Consider the following 24694-nt stretch of genomic DNA (forward strand, 5'->3'; position numbering starts at 1 on the left):
TTCAAAGAAAGAGGCTTCCCTTCCTCTACCATTAACTCTGTCCTCACCCACACCTCTTCCAATTCAGACACATCTACCCTCACCCATCCTCCTGGTACTACACCAGGGATAGCGTTCCTCTTGTCCTCACCTATCACCCCACAAGCCACTATATCCAGCACATAATTCTCTGTAACTTCCACCATCTCCAACGGGATCTCACCACCAAACACATTTTTCCCTCCCTCCTGCTTTCTGCAGGGATCGCTCCCCACACAACTCCCTCATCCATTCATCCCTCCCTACTGCTTTCCCTCCTGGCAAGCAGAACAAGTGCCACACCTGTCCCTACCCCTCCTCCCTCACTACCATTCAGGGCTCCAAACAGTCCTTCCAAGTGAGGCAACACTTCATCTAAGAGTGTGTTGCAGTCATCTACTGTATTTGGTGCTCCTGGGATAGCCTCCTGTATAACAATGAGACCCGATGTAGATTGGGAGATTGCTTTGTTAAGCACATTCACTCCATCCACCACAAAAAGCCAGATTTCCCGGTGGCCATCCAATTCTACTACCCATTCCTATTCCATCATGTCAGTTCCTGGCCTCCTCTTCTGCCACAATGAGGTCACAATCAGGTTGAAGGAACCTCACCTTATATACCACCTGGCTAACCTCCAACGTGATGGCATGAACATCAATTTCTTGAACCAGTAATTGCCTCCCCACTTCACCAAGCCCTATTCTTGTGACCCTGTCACATCTCATCTCCTTTCCTGCCCATCACCTCCCTCTGGTGCTCCTCCCCCTTCCCTTTATTCCATGGTCTTCTGTCCTTTCACATCAGATTTCCTCTTCTCCAGCCCTTAACTTCTTTCACCAAATTCCCAGTTCTCTACTTCAACACCTCCCCATCTCTGGGTTTCCCCTATCACCTGCCACCTTGTACTTCTCACCTCCTCTCACCTTCTTATTTTGACTTTTCCCCCTTCCTTTCCAGTCCTGATGAAGGGTCTCAGCCCAAAATGTCGGCTATTTGTTCTTTTCCATAGATCCTGCTTGGCCTGCTGGGCTCCTCCAGCATTTGGTGTGTTGCTTGGATTTCCAGCATCTACAGATTTTCTTGTGTTTGTGACTTATTCCTGTTTCCCATCTTCAAGACATAACCACATTTGTTATTCTCTGATCTGGCACCTCACCTATGGCAAGCAAAAATTAGTACAGAAGCATACATCCACTACAACTAAAGTCCTTCTCTTTAACTAGTCCTTAGCAGTGTCAAAAACTTTGCGACTCAACCTATCTACTGGACCTTTAAATGGTAACGAAAGAACTAACAATACAAAGCTGGAAGACCTTTGAAATTCTTCATATTAATCTTGAAATTAAGTTAATTACATTTCTAACCTGTGTTATCTGGGCTTGTTTGACCCTTCTGCATTGAGTCATATGGCATCTTTACTCCATCTGAAGGAAATCTAACGGCAAACATATAAATCAAAGTAAATTCCCATGCAGCAACAAAGCCAAGTGGATCAAACACACGTTTTCTGTTTTTAATTTTTAGATTTCTAGCATTTCCAGTTTTTTGTGCTTGAGCAACATGCACCAGAATCTAAACGCTTCATTTTGCACTGATATAATTAATTATAATTAAGATTACAGTTGACAGGGTAGTTCTCAAGTTCTGCAAACAAGGTTTTTTATGTGGCAGGGGTGCCCAACCTTTTACATTCCATGCGTCAATATTTTCATGCACGAGTTCAGATGCAATTTTTTCACACGCAAGTTCTATATTAACATATTTTTACATGAATTGAATGGGGCTACAAGAGTTGTATGGCGCATCTGAACTTGTGAGTGAAAAAATTGACACGTGGAATGTAAAAGGTTGGCCACCTGTTTTATGGAAACTCAAAAAAGTAGCAGCAAGTTTATAATTGATCATTTGTGAATTCTTAGAGTCTTTCAGTAGAAAGCTCCAGAAACTTAGTCAATATTCAGTTAAATTTCTAAATTCACATTAATGTTACTAATTAACTATAAACTATTTCTCATGGCACATCACTCTCAAGTTAATTGTGAAAGTCAATGAGTTAAGAGTCTCATGCCTTGTCTATTTTGGCACATTTAACTACCTTAGTAACCAATCCCCACAATGAAGTACACATACAACACAAAAAAAATCCTGTCATTCATATATCCTTGAAAACACCTTAAGCCCAACAAGGAGGGTTTGGTTGTAGGCATATCATGGTGTTTCTCTTCTTTAACCAACATGACCAAGAAGCATATTTTCCGGTCACTCACTTATTTGTAATGAGTATTTGCTACAAATATTTTCTCTCAATGCAGCGAAACTGACCTGATATAATCATAGAGATCATGCCAATTTTCTCCTTTAGGCACAAGGAAAGCCATTTCTCGCGGCATTGGGCAAACACCATGCAGCACCAGTCCCGTCTGCTTAGCTTTATGAACTGTCACACCTGAACAGGCAGATAAAGCATTTACATAAAAGTGGCAAATCTTGATTTCTTACATCAGTTGACGTTGATTATTCATTCCATAAACTATAAGCAAGGACGCAAGATCGACTTCAAAAGGAAGTGAATACAGTAATCCTTCATCCTCTTGCTTATAGTCCACCTAAACAGAATCCATAAACATGCTGCTTTGAAATAACCCAGCAGATTGAGTGGCATTTCCAATTCCTGCGTGATTAATTTTGGCAATCTATAACGAAATTTCCTGGACACGGGTAGTTAACCTTAGGTAGCCAATGTCACCTTGCTTTTTCACTCTATTGTCCTGCTCATTCCCTTATTGTGTTATCCTACGGCTTTTCACAGTTTGCAGGGTCAAGGAAACAGAAATTAGGCATGAATGGGTCTTTTTTAATGCATGGTGTGCTACAGGAATTATACAGTGGATTCCAGTTAATTGGGTCACCACTTAATTGGGGCAGCTGCATTTTTGGGACAATTCTTGAAGAAAAATTAATCAAGAAAATAGCCCTTCGTTTATTTGGGACACAATGCTGCTTAATTGGGATAGGACACTGTTGCCGAACAGTTTCTAACTAGCCTCAGTCGCATGCCCTTCTGAAGCCATTAGACACTACACCCTGCTTAAAGCAAACAGTTTTAAATAACGTCAGTTACATGAGCTTGTGAGCTCAATGGACGCAGAATCAAACAGCAGCGATTTTTGATCATTTTGTTTTTTATTTTAACCTTTTAAAATGTTCAGATCCTTGCCAAGCTGCCGCAAGAAGATTTGACACTAGCTGAAAAAATTATCCAACTCAACTAAATTAAAAGCCCAACACAACTCATTGTCAGCTGGCAGCAATAACTGGAGTGCCGAAATCTACAATTGCACACGTATAATACATCAGCAAGATAAACTTCAGGAAGAATGGGCATTATGCGGGGGACAACAGAGAACATCCCAAAAACGAAAGCATGAAGATAAGGATCCAGATGTTGAAGAGGCCCTCAATCAATAGATTTCCATTGTAACTGCATGAGATCTATGTGTCAGTGGATCAATGTTAAAAACAAGTCCGAGGAGCTAGCTAAGAACCTAAATCACAAAGATTTTGAAGCAACAAATGGTTAGTTGCCTCGATAGAAAGGTAGGCACTAGAATAAATTCAAGAAAGCACATGGCAAGAAAAATACTGGTGATGCTGTAAGTGCTGAAGCACATGGAAATTTGCAAAAGTCCCTGACTTGCTTCAAAAATTTTATGCTCATGACATCTACAGATACAATGCTAATGACATAGGCCTTTTTTTAAACTAATCATGCGAAGCCAGACGGTTCCCTTTGTTAAAAACACGCAGCACTATCAAGTCAAAGAAAGCAACGGATCGCATAACTGTGTAGTGTACAGTTTGACATCTTGATAGTTGGCAAGGAATAAGCAGTAAGACAACTCAAAACTGTTTTGTTAATTCTGGTTTCAAGCATTCAGAATTAGAAATGCCTGAAACAGCCGGGAGTGAAAATGAAACAATTTCACTACTTCAACAAGTTAGGGACTACAAGGAAATCAAAAGCATCAACAAACATTTTAGATGTTACAATGAAATGAAGATTTGCACCATGCAATCATCAAAAGCATTATATCACAACATCAAGGCAGGAAATAGGAAGATAATGAAAGTCATGAAGTTGACATATCTGAACTTGAACTAGTCATGCAGGAAGGCAATGAAGGATCATCTATTATCTGCACGAGGTGCTTGCACTGATTTTGTTCATTTATAGCCAATCAAAAGAACATGGCATGTACATTGGATGAATTCCTCCACTGATAATTATTAGGAACTAATACACCGTTTTATACTACTTTAATAAGATTACTAGCGTTCTGATTTGTTTGGTATTTCATATAAATAATTTATTACTCTGTTAAAGAGCAGTTTGCCTTTTTTATACCTTTTAATGATTTCCATGAAACTTCGGCTATTTGGGACATCTGCTTAATTGGGCCAAAATGTACTGGTCCTGATGTGCCCCAATTAACTGGAATTCACTGTATATAAATGGCGTGGGTGAAAATACCAAAAGTATGGTTGACAATCTTGCTGACGACACAAGAAAAGTTAAGAAAAGTTTTGAGGAAGACATGCAAGAGGATGTAGATAGGTTAAGGGAATGACTAAAGATATGGCAAACGAAATTTAATGTAAAAATGTGAAAGTTTCCATTTTCGCAGGTGGATTAGTGTCTTATGAGAGTTGTCCAGCATAGGAAAAGGCCCTTTGATCTACAGCATCTGTGCTGATCATCATGCCCATCTACTTGACTACATCAATTCCATACTGCTCTGTGCCAAAAATTTTCACATAGCTGTGCAGATACCTCTTAAATATTATTACTGTGCTGCCTTCACCACCTCCACTGGCACTCATTCTAGAAGTCAACTATCATTTGTGAAAAAAAATTTACCCCTCAAAATGTGGTGTTTATTGCAATCAGCCGTGATCATATTGTGACAAAGCATGTACAAGTGATTGAATGGACTAAACCTGCCTCTGATTCATATGTTCATTATATATGAATGAGCCAAAGTTTTTCCAGACTAATGCCATTAAGACAAAAAAAACATTTTCTTTTGGCTTCAGGTCAATGGCTGTATTTTTTCCCATTCCTATTTGAAACCATCCCACGTCACTCAGATTATTTACATCCAATTGTACGCAATATTTGTGTCCAGTTTTGCCTTATCTGAGAATCTACATCACTTTCTATTGATCACCAAGGCCACTTATTGCTACTTACTACCATCACTCAATCTTACTTCCCTCTTGATTGTAACCTCTTATTTGTCTCCAGACTTTTGCTGTGTACAATTTACAATGTCTCCAAAAAATTTTCCCCAATGTTCTATTGCATACTACTTAATGTTCTCTTGAGAAACTTCTGATATTGATTTAGGGCCTTTAGCAATTGCAACTCGAGATTCACCAAATATTTTTGGTATTACTCGTGGGAAAGAGATACATAAGTTATCATTATATGCAGATGATTTATTATTATATATTTCTGACCCAGAAAAAACCATTCCTGTAACTTTATCCTTGTTGAATAAGTTTAGTAAATTTTCTGGTTACGAACTGAATCTTAATAAGAGTGAACTTTTTCCGTTAAATATGATGGTTCCAAACTATAAGTGTTTACCATTTAGATTAGTTACTGATCAATTTACTTATTTAGGAGTTAAAATTACTAAGAAGCATAAGGATTTATTAAAGGTTAATTTTTTTAGCCTTACTTGATCAGATTAAAGGTTTGATTACTAAATGGTCACCAATGTTTTTGTCATTAATTGGTCAGATCAACGCTATTAAGACGATTATTTTATCTAAGTTTCTGTATTTATTTCAAGCACCGCCAATTTTTATTCCGAAATCTTTTTTTGACAATGTTGATTCAAAAATTTCCTCATACATATGGTAGAATAAAAATCCTAGACTAGGTAAAAGACATTTACAGAAACCCAAAAAGGAGGGTGGCTTAGCATTGCCAAACTTTAGATTCTACTATTGGGCAATTAATATTCGTTATTTAAAATTTTGGACATGGAATTGGGACACAGTTTCTAGACCACAATGGGTTAATCTTGAATGAAATTCTGTTTCAGAATTTTCACTGGGTTCTATTTTAGGGACCCCACTTCCTTTTGACTTTTCTAAGTTGAACAAACAAATGGATAACCCAATAGTTAAATATACTCTTCGAATATGGTTTCAGTTTTGAAAATTTTTTGGACTGAATCAATTTATTTTAACTAGCCCTATTATATCCAACTTTCTTTTTCATCCCTCTTTTTTGGATCAAGCATATCTGGTCTGGAAAACAAAAGGTATAACACGTTTTTCTGATTTATTTTTAGATAATTGTTTTATGTCTTTTGAACAATTATCTAATAAATATAACTTACCTAGATCACATTTTTTTTAGATATTTACAGATTAGAAACTTTTTAAATACTGTTCTTACTACCTTTCCGATTTCATACTCTACTGATATAATGGAAAAAATTTTGGATTTAAACCTTTTTCAGAAAGGTTCAATAGCAATTATCTATAATATGATAAGGAAAATAAATCCAGATGTTTCCAATACAATTAAGAATGACTGGGAAAGGGAACTTAAGCTTACCTTACCTACTGAGAAATGGCAAAAAATTTTCCAACTAGTTAACTCTTCCTCTATTTGTGCTAAACATGCGTTGATACAGTTTAAAGTTGTTCATAGGGCTTATATGTCTAAGGATAAATTAGCTCATTATTACTCTCATATAAACCCTGTATGTGATAGATATCATTCTGAGATAGCCTCATTAACTCATATGTTTTGGTCTTGCCCTTTATTGACAAAATATTGGGATGATTTTTTTGATATTATTTCAACTGTCTTCAATATTGATTTACAACCTCATCCTATTACTGCCAACTTTGGTTTACCAATGATAGAAAAGCATCATTTGACCCCTTCAGCTTGTCGGATAATTGCTTTTGTTACTCTAATGGCTAGAAAATCTATACTATTGAATTGGAAAGAGATTAGTCCTCCAACTACATTTCACTGGGTTTCTGAAACTATATCTTGTTTAAATCTAGAAGAAATTAGAAGTGTCATTTATGACCCGTCTATCAAATTTGATGAGACTTGGAGGCCATTTATTCAATACTTCCACATGATGTAATTTGACCCTTACTAAACCTATTTTGTGATTTCAATATACGGGGAGAGGAGTGGAAGTGGCGACACTATTGGTTCTATCTGAGGTATCATAATAGCCCTTCCTTTTCTTTTCCTTAGTTTTCTTTTAGTTTGGGTAGATTAGTTTTTTTTAAGGGGATATACTTTTTCTCTTTTTATGATATTTTTCTATTTTATGTATACTCTTTACATATTTTATTGTTAATCTGTGAGATTTTGGGAGGTTTACTAACTATGTGTTACCTGACTGTATACTTTTATCATATAATTATTATTAATTAATACAATCCCAATTGCTCTGTACTTATTTGTTGTAATGTGTATGATGTTGAAACTAATAAAAAGATTAAAAAAGAAAGAAAGAGAAACTTCTGATCACCAATTTAAAAAAATAAATTGTCATTAAATTATTTGATGTGAAAAAAGTATTGAAGGCAAAAATCTATGAATTATTTTAAAAAACTGGGTACTGAAATGCAAAGTATTTAAGAAGTTTTTGGAAAAAATAGGATATCCATGATAATAATATGATCACTTACTTGGCTCAAACAACAAGTCACTGGTAAAGATGTTCTTAACAAACATATTAGAGCAAAGTTTAATGTTTTTCAGGTGGCTGTAGTGTCTATTTAAATAAAATGACAAAATATAACGAAGATCCATCATCAGGCACGTCCATTTTACACCAACAGGGGCAATGCCCACTAGGTCTGTTTAAAGATAAAAGGAAAAGATTACAAGCTTATCCATAGATAACTTCAATATAACTAACAGATAAGATGCATATTCAGTAGTAACTAAAGATTTATCTTTTAAACTGACTCCTATTTATCGTTAACAGAACAGCTATAATATATATGGCACCCTTAATATCTTAAATCATCTAAAGCCAGTTCACATTAAATGACAACTGACAGTAAGAGAGACTAAAAGTGTAGCCAAATGTTTAAAAAGAGAGCATTAACGTAGTTGAAAGAAACATGAAATTTAGAGCGGCAAGTCCAGAGCTCAAAGCCATTGCAGTTGAACACATGGCTGCTGATGGTAAAGTAATAAAAATCAGGAAATGTTAGAAGGTCAGAAATGCTCAGGTGAGAATTTTTAAAGATAGGAGTCAACAGGAGTATTTGAAAGCAAAAATTATATTTATTTTCAAATATACTATGTTGCTTAATCAGGTGCCTATGTAGATCTGAGAAAACAAAATTCAGGTCTGAAACTCTATTGTGATTAAATAAGTTTCTGTATAGCCAGGTTCAGTTGCTTGGAAAGGGAAGGGTAGACCACCTGTTACTCTAGACCAATGATGTTTGTGCAAACTAAACTAAATGTCCTCAGGATGTAAGCAGTACAGAAATATATACACTTATTGCCCAAATCTATTTACGGTACCTCAAGGCATTATCTTTCTTTACCAACTACCGGGACGACTAAGTAAATTGCTAACAACTTTAAAGGGCACCTAGTCCTACACAAACCAAACCAGGTTGGAATAGAAGAACCAGTTGAACTCAAACAAGAAATTCTTCAATTAGTTGTCATGTTGTTGCCCATTCATTTAGTTTGTCCATATCCCCTTGAAGCTTCTTTATATCCTCATTACTCACATTCCCAATTAATTTTGCATAAGCACACTTTGAAGTTTTTGATCCTTTCTGACAAAATACAGATTATGAATATTAGGGACCTAAATAATGCTCCCTATGGTATCAGACTAGTTGCAGCTAGCCGCTTGACCACAATCCAATTAATCTTCCCCTTGTTTTCGTAACTGAGAACAAGCTTTTATTCAACATTAGTGTATCATCCTCTTATTGAAAGCCTTCAGAAAATCCAAATATATCATATCCCCAGGTTTCCTGTCAATACTCTATTGGATACATCCTTAACAATCTCCAATAGATTTGTCAAAATACAAGTTGGAGATCTATTTTCTGTGTCTTAATATTACATCTTTCTATAGTCTGTTCTCCTTCGCCTTTCTGCTACCCTCCAAATCTGAAGGAACTATTCCACAATCTATATAATCGTGGAAGTTAATAACTAGAGTATCCACTACCTTCATAGCCAACTTTCAAAATTCTTGAATGTTGATCATCATCATCTTAGGATTTTACAGGATTCAGTCCTTTTTTTCTGATGGATTTTCTTTTAAACTAATACTAATTTATTTTTATATTTGACACTTGTTCAGCAGTATTTCTGGAAATGAAGTGTCATAATGTAGCCATATCTTTCAACATAAAATTAGACCAAGTCCTGAAAGGCATTTCAGATTTGTCATCTTTTAGAAAAGATATTACATTAACCTATTTATTCAGATTGGTAATCAATAAGGATTTCATTGCACTATTTCAAAGAAGAGAATGGAATTACTTCAATACCAATAAATCACTTGAGAGTTTTGGTAAATTTTTCACAGAAAAGAAAATATAAATTAGTACTATCTTTTTCTAAATACAAGCAATTGAGGAAATTGTGCAATAAAAATAAAGACAGAAGTTGAAAACTCCCTTACCTTGCTTTGCAGTTTTTGCAGTAGCATTATACACAGAGCCTTTCACAGCACCACAAACAAAAGGAAACTGAAGCCATGTGGCCGTGGACTTGAACTCTTTAAATAGGTTAGAGAATGAAATCCGAATGACTTGACTATCCTGAAGAGACATGGATTTAGTTACTTACAGAAAAAGTGCATGAAATTACCCCATAAGAAAAGAAGCACCAATTTTCAAACAATTTCTCTCCCAGGTGCAATGCAGCCAGTCAGTCAAAAGTTGAAAAATACTTGGTATACTATGCTGCACAAACCAATGATCCAAATTAGTGTTTGTAAATCTCAAAGCTTCCAAACATTGTTTATGAACACAGATCAAACTCTTCTTTAACTTGCATCCATCTTAATATAGGCATGGGAATAATTTGGTTGCTCATCTACTTAGTTTCAGGAATGTTAAAGAAAAGCAGCAAACAAAAAGCAATTGGAGAATTCTGCATATGCAGGCACAGTCGTAAACTAAACTGTACACAGAATGGAAACAAATGAAAATAGAACTGGCTCAGTAGCAATGGTGACCACATTCAATTCGCCTGCTATGATTTAACGTCTAGGCTGATGCTTCAAGATTGTCCAACTGAACAGTCTGAAGAACCTAATATATCCTCAGCTCTACAAAATTAAATTCCTTAAGCATCTGAATTATGGTTGCAATTGCCTTGCCTATCAAAGAATTTATTAAAATACAGAACAAAACAAACATTATAGTGGGCAAAGGTAATATAAAACCTTAAAAAATTACACAATGGACCTCTCACAGCTTATGTTCAAAGGAGGACTAAGAGGAGAGAAATGGATGCTCAAAAAGTGGAAATAAAATCAATCTCCAAAGCCAATTATAACTGACTAATCAACTTTTAGAACAGCTGCAGCATTTTGGGAGGGTCTTTAATAATTCCTCATCAATCGAAAACTTTCTAACAGATTTCCTACTGGGTCTTCCTGCACATTTTGCTTCCTTACACCTGAAACATCCATGAAAACAAGAAATTAACAATTTGACTGAAGTGTGGTGCATGATCTTGACAAACACTATTAAAGTTACTGACTTTTTGTTAAGTGCATTTAACTCCATTAATAAAATCAAGCTAACAAACGCACAACATCCAGAGGTTATTAATCAACACATACCTCAGTGACTGCATCAAAATGAACCACAAAGTATTTGGATACAGTTGGTTTGAAGAGGACATACAGGTAGCGACCAACTAGCCCAAGGGATTGAGTAGTAGTTTTTGGTAACTGTATGTAGTTACCAGCAGGGATGGAGCCTCGGATGCGATAAACTGTGCATTTCAGAGTTTTATCCTTAAAACATAAAGTTCAAAGAACATATTCAGTTAAAGCTGCTAAATCAACTTAAACCATACAAATTATGGTTACAAATATCTTATCCTACAACGAATTGATCAAAATGCCTTCGGGGAAAAGTTAATAAACCTCGGTGGTAAAAGAATAAATTGAAGTCTTTCTTTTATAAAATGATTCTACATAATGGAGCAGTAACACTGAGTAATATGGAAAATAAATTATTTATCGGCAAAATAGGCATAATCCCTTATTCAAGTTCCTTTACCTGTATACTCTTTTTAGACAGAAAGAGTAATTTTTATGGGATGTAGAAACCAATTACCTAAAAAGCAAATACTCAATTTCAAGTAAACTAAAGGTATCTTAGCACACTCACAAGAGGTTAATCATACACATATTTTTAAAATAGAAAAAGGGAAAACTCAGACAATATGCACACTCTAAAATTTCCTTCCAATAACCAACTGCAGGGACAGTGCTTAGTTCCAGCATCCTCTATGGCTGAAAAGATGTTTACAATTAAGTCACTACATTGGCTGCCACCATGGATGATGCAATTAAATAGAGGGAAATCACTATCTTCCTTGATTCTACTCTATCTAATTTTAATGTAATCTTCTCATCAAATGGAAACACTTGCAGAAAGACAACATGGCCATTTCTTGAATATCAGATGAAAACATAATTTATGTCATGAGTCTAAGAACAAACTGAGGGTCAGATAGCATCTGTGTAGGTAAAGGTTCAGTCAAAGTCAAGATCCAGCATCAGGGCTGAGAATGTAGAAGGAAGATAGCCAGCATCTTCCAAGGGGGAGGCATGAGGCAATAGCAGGTGATAGTTGGATCTAGGTGGAATGAGGGATGAAGGGCTGATGGAGCCAGGTGGGTGAGCAGGAGGGGTGGAGTTGCAAGACAAGCTGGGATGATAGAAACAGATGAGGAAAAGGGCTAAAGGTATATGACGGGAGAGTGAAGGTAGGGCAGAGGCTAAAGAGTGATGTGGACACACAAGAGGTGTACATGTTGGTCTCTGACAAAGAAAAGTGCAAGTGGAACCAGGTAATAGAAGGCTGATGGGCAGCAGACATCTGATGGGGCGGGGGGGGAATACGGGATCCCATGGGAAAATGTGTGGGTGATAGGTGGATAGAACCAGGTTAGAGGAAGAAACAGAACTGGGTGATAGGTGCTATTGAAAACAGGGTGGGAAGGCCAATGTGGAATCATCCTGTTCTTCACCTTGTAAACAAGACAATGTCTCAGTACATGGACTGGGTTTTGAGCAATGAGGAAGGGTTAATTAGCAATCTTGTCGTGAAAGGCCCCTTGGGTAAGAGTGACCATATTATGGTGGAATTCTTCATTAAGATGGAGAGTGACATAGTTAATTCAGAAACAAAGGTTCTGAACTTAAAGGGGGGTAACTTTGAAGGTATGAGACGTGAATTAGCTAAGATAGACTGGCAAATGACACTTAAAGGATTGACGGTGGATATGCAATGGCAAGCATTTAAAGGTTGCATGGATGAACTACAACAATTGTTCATCCCAGTTTGGCAAAAGAATAAATCAAGGAAGGTAGTGCACCCGTGGCTGACAAGAGAAATTAGGGATAGTATCAATTCCAAAGAAGAAGCATACAAATTAGCCAGAGAAAGTGGCTCACCTGAGGACTGGGAGAAATTCAGAGTTCAGCAGAGGAGGACAAAGGGCTTAATTAGGAAGGGGAAAAAAGATTATGAGAGAAAACTGGCAGGGAACATAAAAACGGACTGTAAAAGCTTTTATAGATATGTAAAAAGGAAAAGACTGGTAAAGACAAATGTAGGTCCCCTGCAGACAGAAACAGGTGAATTGATTATGGGGAGCAAGGACATGGCAGACCAATTGAATAATTACTTTGGTTCTGTCTTCACTAAGGAGGACATAAATAATCTTCTAGAAATAGTAGGGGACAGAGGGTCCAGTGAGATGGAGGAACTGAGCGAAATACATGTTAGTAGGGAAGTGGTGTTAGGTAAATTGAAGGGATTGAAGGCAGATAAATCCCCAGGGCCAGATGGTCTGCACCCCAGAGTGTTTAAGGAAGTAGCCCAAGAAATAGTGGATGCATTAGTGATAATTTTTCAAAACTCGTTAGATTCTGGACTAGTTCCTGAGGATTGGAGGGTGGCTAATGTAACTCCACTTTTTAAAAAAGGAGGGAGAGAGAAACTGGGGAATTATAGACCGGTTAGCCTAACGTCGGTGGTGGGGAAACTGCTGGAGTCAGTTATCAAGGATGTGATAACAGCACATTTGGAAAGCGGTGAAATGATCGGACAAAGTCAGCATGGATTTGTGAAAGGAAAATCATATCTGACGAATCTCATAAGAATTTTTTGAGGATGTAACTAGTAGAGTGGATAGGGGAGAACCAGTGGATGTGGTATATTTGGATTTTCAAAAGGCTTTTGACAAGGTCCCACACAGGAGATTAGTGTGCAAACTTAAAGCACACGGTATTGGGGGTAAGGTATTGGTGTGGGTGGAGAATTGGTTAGCAGACAGGAAGCAAAGAGTGGGAATAAACGGGACCTTTTCAGAATGGCAGGCAGTGACTAGTGGGGTACCGCAAGGCTCAGTGCTGGGACCCCAGTTGTTTACAATATATATTAATGACTTGGATGAGGGAATTAAATGCAGCATCTCCAAGTTTGCGGATGACACGAAGCTGGGTGGCAGTGTTAGCTGTGAGGAGGATGCTAAGAGGATGCAGGGTGACTTGGATAGGTTGGGTGAGTGGGCAAATTCATGGCAGATGCAATTTAATGTGGATAAATGTGAAGTTATCCACTTTGGTGGCAAAAATAGGAAAACAGATTATTATCTGAATGGTGGCCGATTAGGAAAAGGGGAGGTGCAACGAGACCTGGGTGTCATTATACACCAGTCATTGAAAGTGGGCATGCAGGTACAGCAGGCGGTGAAAAGGCGAACGGTATGCTGGCACTTATAGCGAGAGGATTCGAGTACAGGAGCAGGGAGATACTACTGCAGTTGTACAAGGCCTTGGTGAGACCACACCTGGAGTATTGTGTGCAGTTTTGGTCCCCTAATCTGAGGAAAGACATACTTGCCATAGAGGGAGTACAAAGAAGGTTCACCAGATTGATTCCTGGGATGGCAGGACTTTCATATGAAGAAAGACTGGATGAACTGGGCTTGTACTCGTTGGAATTTAGAAGATTGAGGGGGGATCTGATTGAAACGTATAAGATCCTAAAGGGATTGGACAGGCTAGATGCAGGAAGATTGTTCCCGATGTTGGGGAAGTCCAGAACAAGGGGCCACAGTTTGAGGATAGAGGGGAAGCCTTTTAGGACCGAGATTAGGAAAAACTTCTTCACACAGAGAGTGGTGAATCTGTGGAATTCTCTGCCACAGGAAACAGTTGAGGCCAGTTCATTGGCTATATTTAAGAGGGAGTTAGATATGGCCCTTGTGGCTACGGGGGTCAGGGGGTATGGAGGGAAGGCTGGGGCGGGGTTCTGAGTTGGATGATCAGCCATGATCATAATAAATGGCGGTGCAGGCTCGAAGGGCCGAATGGCCTACTCCTGCACCTATTTTCTATGTTTCTATGTTTCTATTTGCATAAAATATTAATTTATTATTATCAACAGAATAGTGCCCAAATAAAAACTGGTACCTCAGGAGGAAAAGGTTACCAAAAGCAAAACAAACAGTACCATAACTGCTGTAATATCTCCTTCTTTTGTTGACTTCTTCCATTCTTCCAATTTGAAATGTTTGAAGATGTTCACATACGGACGTTGCCACACAGACTCTGAATTGAAAAATGAGCACAACTCAACAAAATAAAATCAAACACAAAGTACATATACTTCTGATGTATTAATCTGCTGATACACTTCTATTAAATCTTAGGCAAAAAAAGTTTCTACAGATTAAAGTATTTTAGCTAAAATGTTTAGCAATTTACCAAAAGAGAAGTTCCAAGCCATAGACTTTTAAATAGGATTGGTTGTTGGCGGTATTTGTTGTCTGTGTTGCTTAATAAATGCACTAGTGAAATACCTTTCAAATCACATACATCTCTAAACCACAAATTTAAAAGTTCAACGACTACTTGGTGCTAAATTAGCAGATCTCAGTTGGGAATTGAGAACTATGCTGCAATTGGCTCCAATACATATGGATCTGACCTGGAAATAAATATTCATTCAAGGATTCCCAGTTCACATTTGCTTGGTGGATGGGAGAAAAATAAAATAGGAATAGCAGACTGTGAAGTTCTGCACAGGTAAATTTGTCAAAATGAATAAACTACACTTTTCTTTTGTTCTCAGGATACATCTAATACTTGGCAGTGCCTAGATAAGCTAGTTTTACTGCTGAGATTCTTACTGAAAAAACTCTGTCACAAATGATCCTTGTGAGTAAGATACATACAAACAAAAAAATGTTGTGTTGTATAATAAACACTATGCTCTTTATAGGTTCGAAATGATGAGAGAAATATAGATAAATCAATATTATTTTTAATTTGGTTATTCAAAACAAGGTTGCTCTGTGGATGCTCTGTAGAAATATTAACATTAAATTGAAAAACACCTAACATTTAAGATCCCCAATTTTAAAATATAAATGATCTGTAATCCTTTGAAGTAAGGTATGTGTCGTTTGCTAACAATGAAGTGCTAAAACATAACTATTTGATAAAAAAAAAATCCTGGCAACAGATGCTAAATAGCAAACAGGTGTCATAAAAATGTTGTTTTCAGCTCCTGGAATAAAAACTCTATTATTAACACAATACCACACAAAAAAAAACCGGCATGCAAAGATGTACCTGAAACAATTATCTGGAACAATAAACTAACAAGATATAATTATGACATTAAATAATGAACTGCCAAAATTAAGTCCCGAGAGATTATCTTAATTAGTTTGTATAGTCTCAGTAATGCTGACAGTAATGTTACCCATTTCTTTTCTCACCAAATTTTGGATTATCCATGTTGGTCAAAGTACAAATCAACAGATACTCTTAGTCCATCAGTCCTTGAAAATCAATCTTATAAATGTGATCATCAAATTTAATTCCAGAGAAAACTTTTATAAAATATATCAGATAGAAAAATATCTTTAAGCAACTGTAAGAAAAATCTAGGAAACAAAAATCTGGGAAAGAAGTAGAGTGTGATAATAATTTATCTTTAGCACCTGGTTAGTTTAAGGGAATGGACTATCAGCAATGTAATTGCCAGCCTTAGTCATAAAAAAGGAAAGTGCTGAAAACACTCAGTCCAGCAGCCTCAATGGAGAGAACAGATTAACACACAAATTAGGAACAAGTGTGGGCCACTCAGCCCCTCAAGCATGTTCACAAATTAGTACAATCATGACTGATTTGAATCTAAGCTCTGTATTCCTGTCAACCTGCTGTAACTTCTTATTCTTTGCTTATCATTCTACTTTTCCTTAAAAACATACAAATCTCTACTTTCACCACTCCTGAAACAAGAGCTCCAAAGACTCATGACCCTTAGAAATTACTTCATGTTTTAAATTCACAACATTTCAAACAGTAAACCCTTTTCTAAATTCCAAATCTACATCCACCTTCATCAAGATTCCTCAGGATTTTAAATGTTTCAATCAAGTCACCTCTCACTCTCCAACATTCCAGAAGAGGGAAAGCAGATTGAGAGAGATTCTAAAAAAACAATTCTAAGACTTAGGTCAAGGCACCTAAAAGCTGAAACCAACATAGACTTAATTACTTAATAGATTTAATTACCACAGATGCTGGAACCTTGGACAATGGATAATCTGCTGAAAGGACTCAGCAGGTCCAACAGCATCTATGGAAAGGGGACTTGTCCATTTTTTAGGTTGAAACCATGCATTGTGACTGAGTTGAAGAGGAGAGCAAGAAGGGTGAGACAGGAGGGAGAGTTGATTGGTACACTGTGAGAGGTGGTGGGTGAAGGATCATGGGCAGATCAAGTCAGGTAGTAGTGGGTGAGGGTAGGAATTGGGAGTTACTGCATTATTTTGTTTAACAGTACAATCATTAGTTTGATTTTTACTTTGTCAGCAACATCCGGACCAATGCATGATTACATTCTAAAGTAGCAATCTTTCACAAAGCAAACCAGCCAGTATTTTCAGTAAAATTTCAACTCAACATTTCAATATAATTTCACCTTCTGAAAAGATCAGGACAGAAGTCCAAAGGTCAAGTGCTAGGTCCAAAGCTTTTAGCAGCAATTTGCAGGAGGAAAGATCAAGAATGAGTACTTGCTGACATTTATCAACCCACACTTGAGTTGTTCAGATTCTGCAGAACGCAAGCACAAACTTAATGAAAGATGAACTCAACACCATTCAATCATCAGCAAACAATGCCCTTTATGAAAGAAGGAAGCTGGGTAATGGAGCACATGCAGGATATGCAATGAAACAGCCCTGAAGAACACGTGCTATAATGTCTGGGACAGAAATAATTAGACCATGAACGACAACTATTTCCTTATGTGCTCAAAATTGATTCCAAGCATTTATGAATTTTTCTCCAGTTCCAACCAACATCAATTTTATTCTAGTTCCTTTGATGCCTTATATAGTCAAATAATGCACTGATGTAGGGCAAAAGGCAGAAACTCTCATTTGGTCCCTGAAATTCTGCTAGTTTGTCAATTTTTGGGTTAAGATTGTGATGGAAACTGATGCCAAGTGATCCTGCTGAAAACAGTTCAGTAATGTGGTGAGTGCTCCAGTGAGTACATAATTAATAACCGTTGCATGTCAGGGGTATCTCAAAGTTCAAAGGAAATTTATTATCAGAGTACATATACATCACCATACATATACAACACTGAGATTCATTTTGTTGCAGGCATTCATAGTAGATACAAGACACATAATAGTTAATTACAGCCTGTTATGCCACTGGTGTTTAGGGCAGCAACGAAGGTCCTCCATCTCCGTCTGTCCTTGACTATCTTCTCCATTGTGCCTCAGGAGTGGTTCAGGGTCCTCATTTCTGCCTCCATGGTACAGTACCAAGTTGTCTTTGGTCTCCCATGAAGAAACACTGCAGAATCAATGAAAGACTGCACCCACTAGGATGGACAAGCAACCAATGTACAAAAGACAACAAAAAGAAAGAAAACAAAGGAAATAATAATAATAAATAAATTAGCAATAAATGTCAAGAACATGGGATGTCCATGAAAGTGAGTCCATAGGTTGTGGCAACAGGTCAGTGAGTGAAGTTATCCCTTCTAGTTCAAGAGTCAGATGATTGAGAGGTTATAACTGTTCCTGGACCAGCTGATGTGGATCCTGAGGTTCTCTTACCTTCCTCCTAATAGCAGGGGAAGAGAGCACGACCTAGGTGGTGAGGGTCCTTGATGATATAACTGCTTTTCTGCGACAGCACTCCATGTAGATGAACTGCTGTATTCACAACTTTTTGTCGGCTCTTCTGTTCAAGGGCACTGGTGTTTCCATACCAGGCCATGATGCAGCCAGTCAATAAAATCTCCACTGCACATCTATAGAAGATTGTCAAAGTTCCAGATGACATTGCAAATCTTCAGAAATTTCTAAGAAAGTAGAGACGTTGCTATGTTTTCCTGATAGCAGCAGCAAGAAGACAGCATGGCCTTGAGGATGGATGTTGCTTTCTTGCATTCCGTGTAGATGTGCTCAATGGTGGGAAGGGCTTTATCCATGATGGATCAGGCTGTATCCGGCTCTAGGATTTTCCATTCAAGGGCATTGGTGTTTCCATACCAGGCAGTGATGTAACCAGTCAATATACTCCCCACCACACATCTATAGAAAATTATCAGTTTTAGATGTGATGCTGAATCTGTGCAAACTTGTAAGTAGAGAAACTGTCTTGCTTTCTTTGTAATTGTACTAAAGTACTGGGCCCAGGACAGATCATCTGAAACGAAAACATCAAGGAATTTAAAGTTGCCGCTAAGCCTCTCTACTTCTGATTCCTCCAATGAGGATTGGCTCATAGACCTACAGTTTCTTTCTGAAGTCAATCATCAGCTCCTTGGTCATGCTGGCATTGAGTGAGAGGTTATTGTTATGGCACCGCTCAGCCAGATTTTCAGCCACGCTTCAATATGATGATTCGTCACCACCCTTGATTTGGCCAATGACAGTGTAGATATGGCTCAATGATGGGGAGGGCTTGCCTTCAAAAGGCAATGGAGCTGTGTTTGGCATCACAGTCATAAGTATAAAACAAGTACAGCACCTTTCATTGTTTTTAGTGGTTGAAAGCAAACAGAAGGAGAATGTAAATGGGTGGAATGGACATGAGACCTTCACGTTATTAGGGTGGGGAGGGGTGGAAAAAAAGAAAAATTAATTCGTTGAAGTCCTAGAAAATAACCCATAACAAAATTTCCAATTGTGCAAAGCCACATCATGAATGAATGTATCAAGAAACTCAAGTTGAAAAAGTATTTAAGTTTCCTCATAAATACCATGAGAGAGAATTTGATTCTGTAACACAAGTTTTTGGGTGATTTGTGAAATCTGTAACGGCAAATTTACAGACTCAGAAAGGCTGTAATTGTCTTGTTGTGAACATTAGAAAACCAGCTATTTTTTTCCAAATTTGATTTAATGTTAGTGCTGCACTTTCATTGGAGTAACTGGCTAAAGAAGGGACTAGTTCTAAAATGCAATATTAACACCACAGATGTTTTACAAGGGCCCTCAACCTTTCCTACGTCCATTCTATCTAGGCACGTCTTACTATGGAGCAAAACAAACTCCCCCTCATTGAGAATGGGGAGATTCATAGATCATCTTTTTAAGAGTCGCTTATTTATTCAGAATCAGAAATATTCACCAAAACTTGTAATGGTCTACATTGGGACTTAATCAGATTCATTGCTTACTTATTTGCTCAGCTACCTATAGCCTGCTGATTCCCTAGTTCAGCATGTACAATCCTACATTGCATCAGCAACATATGACATATTGGGTACCTTGGAGTTGCTCGGAAACACTTTCCACGATCATTCAGATGCCATTATTTTATTGAGGAATACACTAAGCTACAAAATGCAATGAAATTCAATTCTATCATTATTGTCTTTGAAGTGTTAGATCCAAACTGACTGAAAAACTTTCATTGGCTTAAACTTTATGAACCCTACCTAATCAGTGATTTTCAAGGAGGTCTGTAACCATGATCTTCAATCACAGAATGCAGCATTTTCCCAACATCTGATACAAGGCTAAGTGTGGATCCCCATTTTCTCTCACTCGGATAGCATTTGTTATCTGCAATCCATTGACAGTTCTGGAACCCAAAGCAGATTCCCAGAAATGCTTATGACATCCCTATGCTACATCAGAGTATCACAGGCCACTTCATAGAGAGATTCTGTCAACTTTTAATCCCTGTAATTACTAGTACTGACTTTCTAAATTCCTCACTCATAAACCTTTGGCTCTGCATTATTTCTGGTATTTTCTTTGGGTCTCATGTATTGCTATTACTTAATATGCCATTATAATATGACTTTTAGATCATAAGACACTGAAGCAGAATTAGGCCATTCAGACAATCAAATCTGCTCCACAATTTGATCATGGCTGATTTATTTTCCTCTCAACCCCATTCTCCTGCCTTCTTCCCGTAACCTTTGACTCCCTTACTAATCTACAACCTATCAACCTCTGCTTTAAATATACTCAATGGCTTGACCTCCACAGCAATTTGTGGCGATATATTCTACAGATTCACTGCCTTCTGGCAAAAGAAATTCTTCAACTCGATTACAGGCCTATGTATATCACTATTAATAATTTTATTTCTTTACAACACTAACTTTTCTCCACATTTCTTACTAATTTCCTTCCATACTCAGAGTCATAGAACACTACAGCCCAAATAGTCCATGCCAGACTATTAATCTGCCTAGTCCCATCAATTTGCACCAGACCATAGCCCTGCATATATCTCCCACCGGTATACCTATCCAAATTTCTCTTGAATGTTGAACTTAATCCCATATCTGATTTCCGCGAGCAGCTCGTTCCACACTCTCAATTCCCCACATTCCACGAAAACATTTCACCTTTCATTCTTAACCCATGACCTCTGGTGCTTCTCTCACCAAAATGCAGTGGGAAAAGCCTGCTTGCATTTACCCTATCTATACCCCTCATAATTCTGTATACCCCATCAAATCTCCCCTCTTTCATCTACACTCTCGGAAATAAAGTCTTAATCCACACAACCTTTCCCTATAACTCAGGTCCTCAAGTCCTGGCAACATCTTTGTAAATTTTCTCTGCACTCTTTCAATCTTATTAACATTTTTCCTGTCAGTAGGTGACCAACACAGCACACATTCCAAATTATGCCTCACCAATGTCTTATACAGCTTCAACATAACATCTCATCTCTTGTACTCAATATTTTGATACATGAAGGCCAATGTGCCAAAAACTTTCTTTCCAACCCTCCCTATTCTGATGCCACTTTCAAGTAATTATTGATCTGTATTCCCAGATCCCTCTGTTCTACCGCACTCCTCAGTGCTCTACCACTCATTGTGCAAGTCCTCCCAAACCTCAACAATTCACACTTGTCTGCATTAAGTTCCACCTGCCATTTTTCAGCCTATTTTTCCAGGTAATGCAGATCCCACTGCAAGCTTTGTTAGTCTCTCTCGCTGTCCACTACGCCCCCAACCTTGGTATAATCCGCAAATTTGCTGATCCAATTGGACCACAAGAACATAAGATCATAAGATATAGGCCTATTTTATCATGTGCCTCCAAGTACCCTGAGAACTCATCCTTAATAATCGACTCCAACATTTTCCCGTCCACTGATGTCAGAGTAATAGACCTATAGTTTCCTTTTTTTCGCTTCTTTCCCACCTTGAAGGGCGGAGTGACATTTGTAATTTTCCAGTCTTCTGGAACCATTCCAGAATCTAGTGATCATTACTAATGCCTCCACAATCTCTTCGGCCAACTCTTTCAGAACTCTGGGTTGGTCCAGATGACTTATCTACCTTCAGACCCTTCAGTTTCCCAACAACCTTCTCTCCAGTTACTTCAAACACTTCACACCTCCTGACACTTGGAACTTCCACCACACTGCTAGTGTCTTCCACAGTGAAGACATGCAAAATACTTAGTTTGTCTGCTATTTCGTTGTTCTCTCATTACTACCTTTACAGCGTCATTTTTCAGTGGTCCAATATCAACTCTCACCTCTCTTTTACACTTTATGTATCTGAAGAAACTTCTAGCATCCTCTTAATTCTTTTGGTAATAATCACATCATCATCCAGGTTGTTGATATAGATTACAAACAACACTGATCCTTGCACCTGAGGCTAGTCATGGGCCTCCAATCAGAGAAGCAATCATCTACTCCCATTCTCTGGCTTCCCTTGTGAAGCTAATGTCTAACCCAATTTACTACCTTAACTTGAACGCCAAGCAATTGAACCACCTATGCAGGACTTCATCAAATACCTTGCTAAAAGATCATGTTGACAACATCTACTGCCTTGTCTTCTTCAGCTTCCGTGGTAACTACCTCAAAACATTCTGCAAGATTGGTTAGTCATAACCGAGCATTTACAAAGTCAGGGTGACTATCACTAATCAGTCCAAATGCTTATATCTGGTCCCTTAGAATACCTTTCAATAATTTACCTGTATATGATGTCAGGCCCACCAGCCTATAATTTCCTGGTTTATTCTTAGAGCCTTTCTTAAAAAACAGAACACTTGCTATCCTCCAATCTTTCAGCACCTCACCAGTGGCTAAGGATGTTTTAAATATCTCAGCTGGGGCCCCTACAATTTCTGCACTATCCTCCCACAGAGTCCAAGGGAACCCTTGTCAAGCCCCGAGGATATATCCACCATAATTTGCCTCAAGACAGCAAACACCTCCTCCTCTATAATCTATACACAGCTCATGACCTCACTGCTGCTTTGCCTCACTTCTATAGACTCTGTCCATTTCCTGAGTAAATAGATGCAAAAAATCTACTTAAAATATCTCCCATTGCTTTCAGCTCCATGCATAGATGGCCACTCTGATCTTCAAGAGTAACAATTTTGTCCCTTGCTATCATTTTGCTTTTAATATATCTGTAGAAGCCCTTGGGATTCTCCTTCACCTTGTCTACTAGAGCAACCTCAAGCCTTCTTTTAGACCGGATTTCCTTAATTGTTCTCTTGCTTTTCTTATACTCAGATACCTCAATTGCCCCTGCCTGCCTCGACCTGCTATCCACCTCCTCCTTTTTAACCAGAGCCTCAATCTCTCGAAAACCAAGGTTCCCCAAACCTGTTATCCTTTTGCCTTTTAATCTGACAGGAACACACAAACTCTGTGCTCTCAAAAGTTCACTTTTGAAGGCCTCCCACTTACTAAGTACACCTTTGCCAGAAAACAGCCTGTCCTAATCCACACTTGCCAAATACTTTCTGACACCATCAAAATTGGCCTTTCTACAATTTAGAATCTCAACCCGAGGACCAGATCTATCCTTCTCTATACTGATATTGAAACCAATGGCATTATGATCACAAGATGCAAAGTGATCCCTTACATAAATTTCTGTCACTTGCCTTCCATCATTCTCTAATAAGAGATCTAGTATTGCATTCTCTTTGGTTGGGACCTCTATGTGCTAATTAAGGAAACTTTCCTGAACATATTTGACAAACTCTATCCATCCAGCCCTTTGACAGTGTTGGAGTCTCAGTCAATATGTGAAAAGTTAAAATCATCTATTATAGTAATAATATTTAAAATCACTTTAATAATTTCCTGTCATGTTTTACTAACCACGTTCCCATTCCGAGTTCAATTATAGGATTTGCCTTACCAATTACCAGTCTTATTTCATTGTAGAATATGCAAACATTGAGAATTATGAAAATAAATCCTTGCCCCTAAAAACCAGAGAACCTTGATATTTAATCCCTTCGTTTGTATTTTCGTTTAATACTTTCCTCGCACCCTTCAAATGAGATTGAAACACTACAGTAAAAATATTGCTTGAACGATGTAAAACTCCACAATGTTATCACTTTCCTTAGACTTAAAACACCCCTTATGGCACGAAAGATTGCAAATGCTGGAAATCTGGATCAGCATATAATAATCCGGATTGGAACCGCTGAGTTCCTCCAGCGTTTTGTGCACGTTAATCCTGCCAATGCCATCTTGTTCTCCACCTGGTCCTTACCCTCCCTCATTGGCCTTTCCCCCAACCCCGCTCCCATCACGCCAAGCCATCCACCTGTTTCTCTCGCACCCCTTCCTCAGCTGTTTACCCCTCCCAAAGCCCATCCATCAAGGGCCCATAACGGTTCAACCGTAACCCCCTGTCCTCCTTTAATGACGATAAAAAAAACCCTTCAGGATGTAACTACGGTTCCTCGCTATAACTAACCCTCTTACCGTGCCGCTCTCGCCTGTCCCCACACCGGTCCATAACTTGACCAACTTCCCTGGTTACGGAAACGGCAACCAATCCCGCTTCTGCTGCCGCGCAGCAGCGTGGGCCAACG

The 24694-nt window shown here is 38.1% G+C and overlaps 1 protein-coding gene across 3 annotated transcripts in view; it reads right to left on the reverse strand.

Moving 5' to 3' along the window:
- The window catches only part of wdr90 (WD repeat domain 90), a 102924-nt gene extending 78230 nt beyond the window's left edge, over nt 1-24694 (reverse strand). For 2 of the 3 annotated variants that reach the window (XM_072268872.1, XM_072268871.1), the window contains exons 1-7: nt 24585-24694; nt 14821-14918; nt 10908-11084; nt 9738-9876; nt 7759-7929; nt 2344-2467; nt 1386-1456 (exon numbers count right to left, since the gene is read on the reverse strand). In XM_072268872.1, the coding sequence (XP_072124973.1) occupies nt 1386-1456; nt 2344-2467; nt 7759-7929; nt 9738-9876; nt 10908-11084; nt 14821-14918; nt 24585-24618 (814 nt within the window). In that variant the 5' untranslated portion in view covers nt 24619-24694. Of the gene's footprint in view, nt 1-944; nt 1076-1385; nt 1457-2343; nt 2468-7758; nt 7930-9737; nt 9877-10907; nt 11085-14820; nt 14919-24584 lie in introns of those variants that run through there. The other variant, XM_072268873.1, reaches the window with a different exon arrangement.

Source organism: Mobula birostris, chromosome 9 (genome assembly GCF_030028105.1).
Source record: "Mobula birostris isolate sMobBir1 chromosome 9, sMobBir1.hap1, whole genome shotgun sequence".
In the NCBI taxonomy this organism is placed as follows: domain Eukaryota; kingdom Metazoa; phylum Chordata; class Chondrichthyes; order Myliobatiformes; family Myliobatidae; genus Mobula; species Mobula birostris.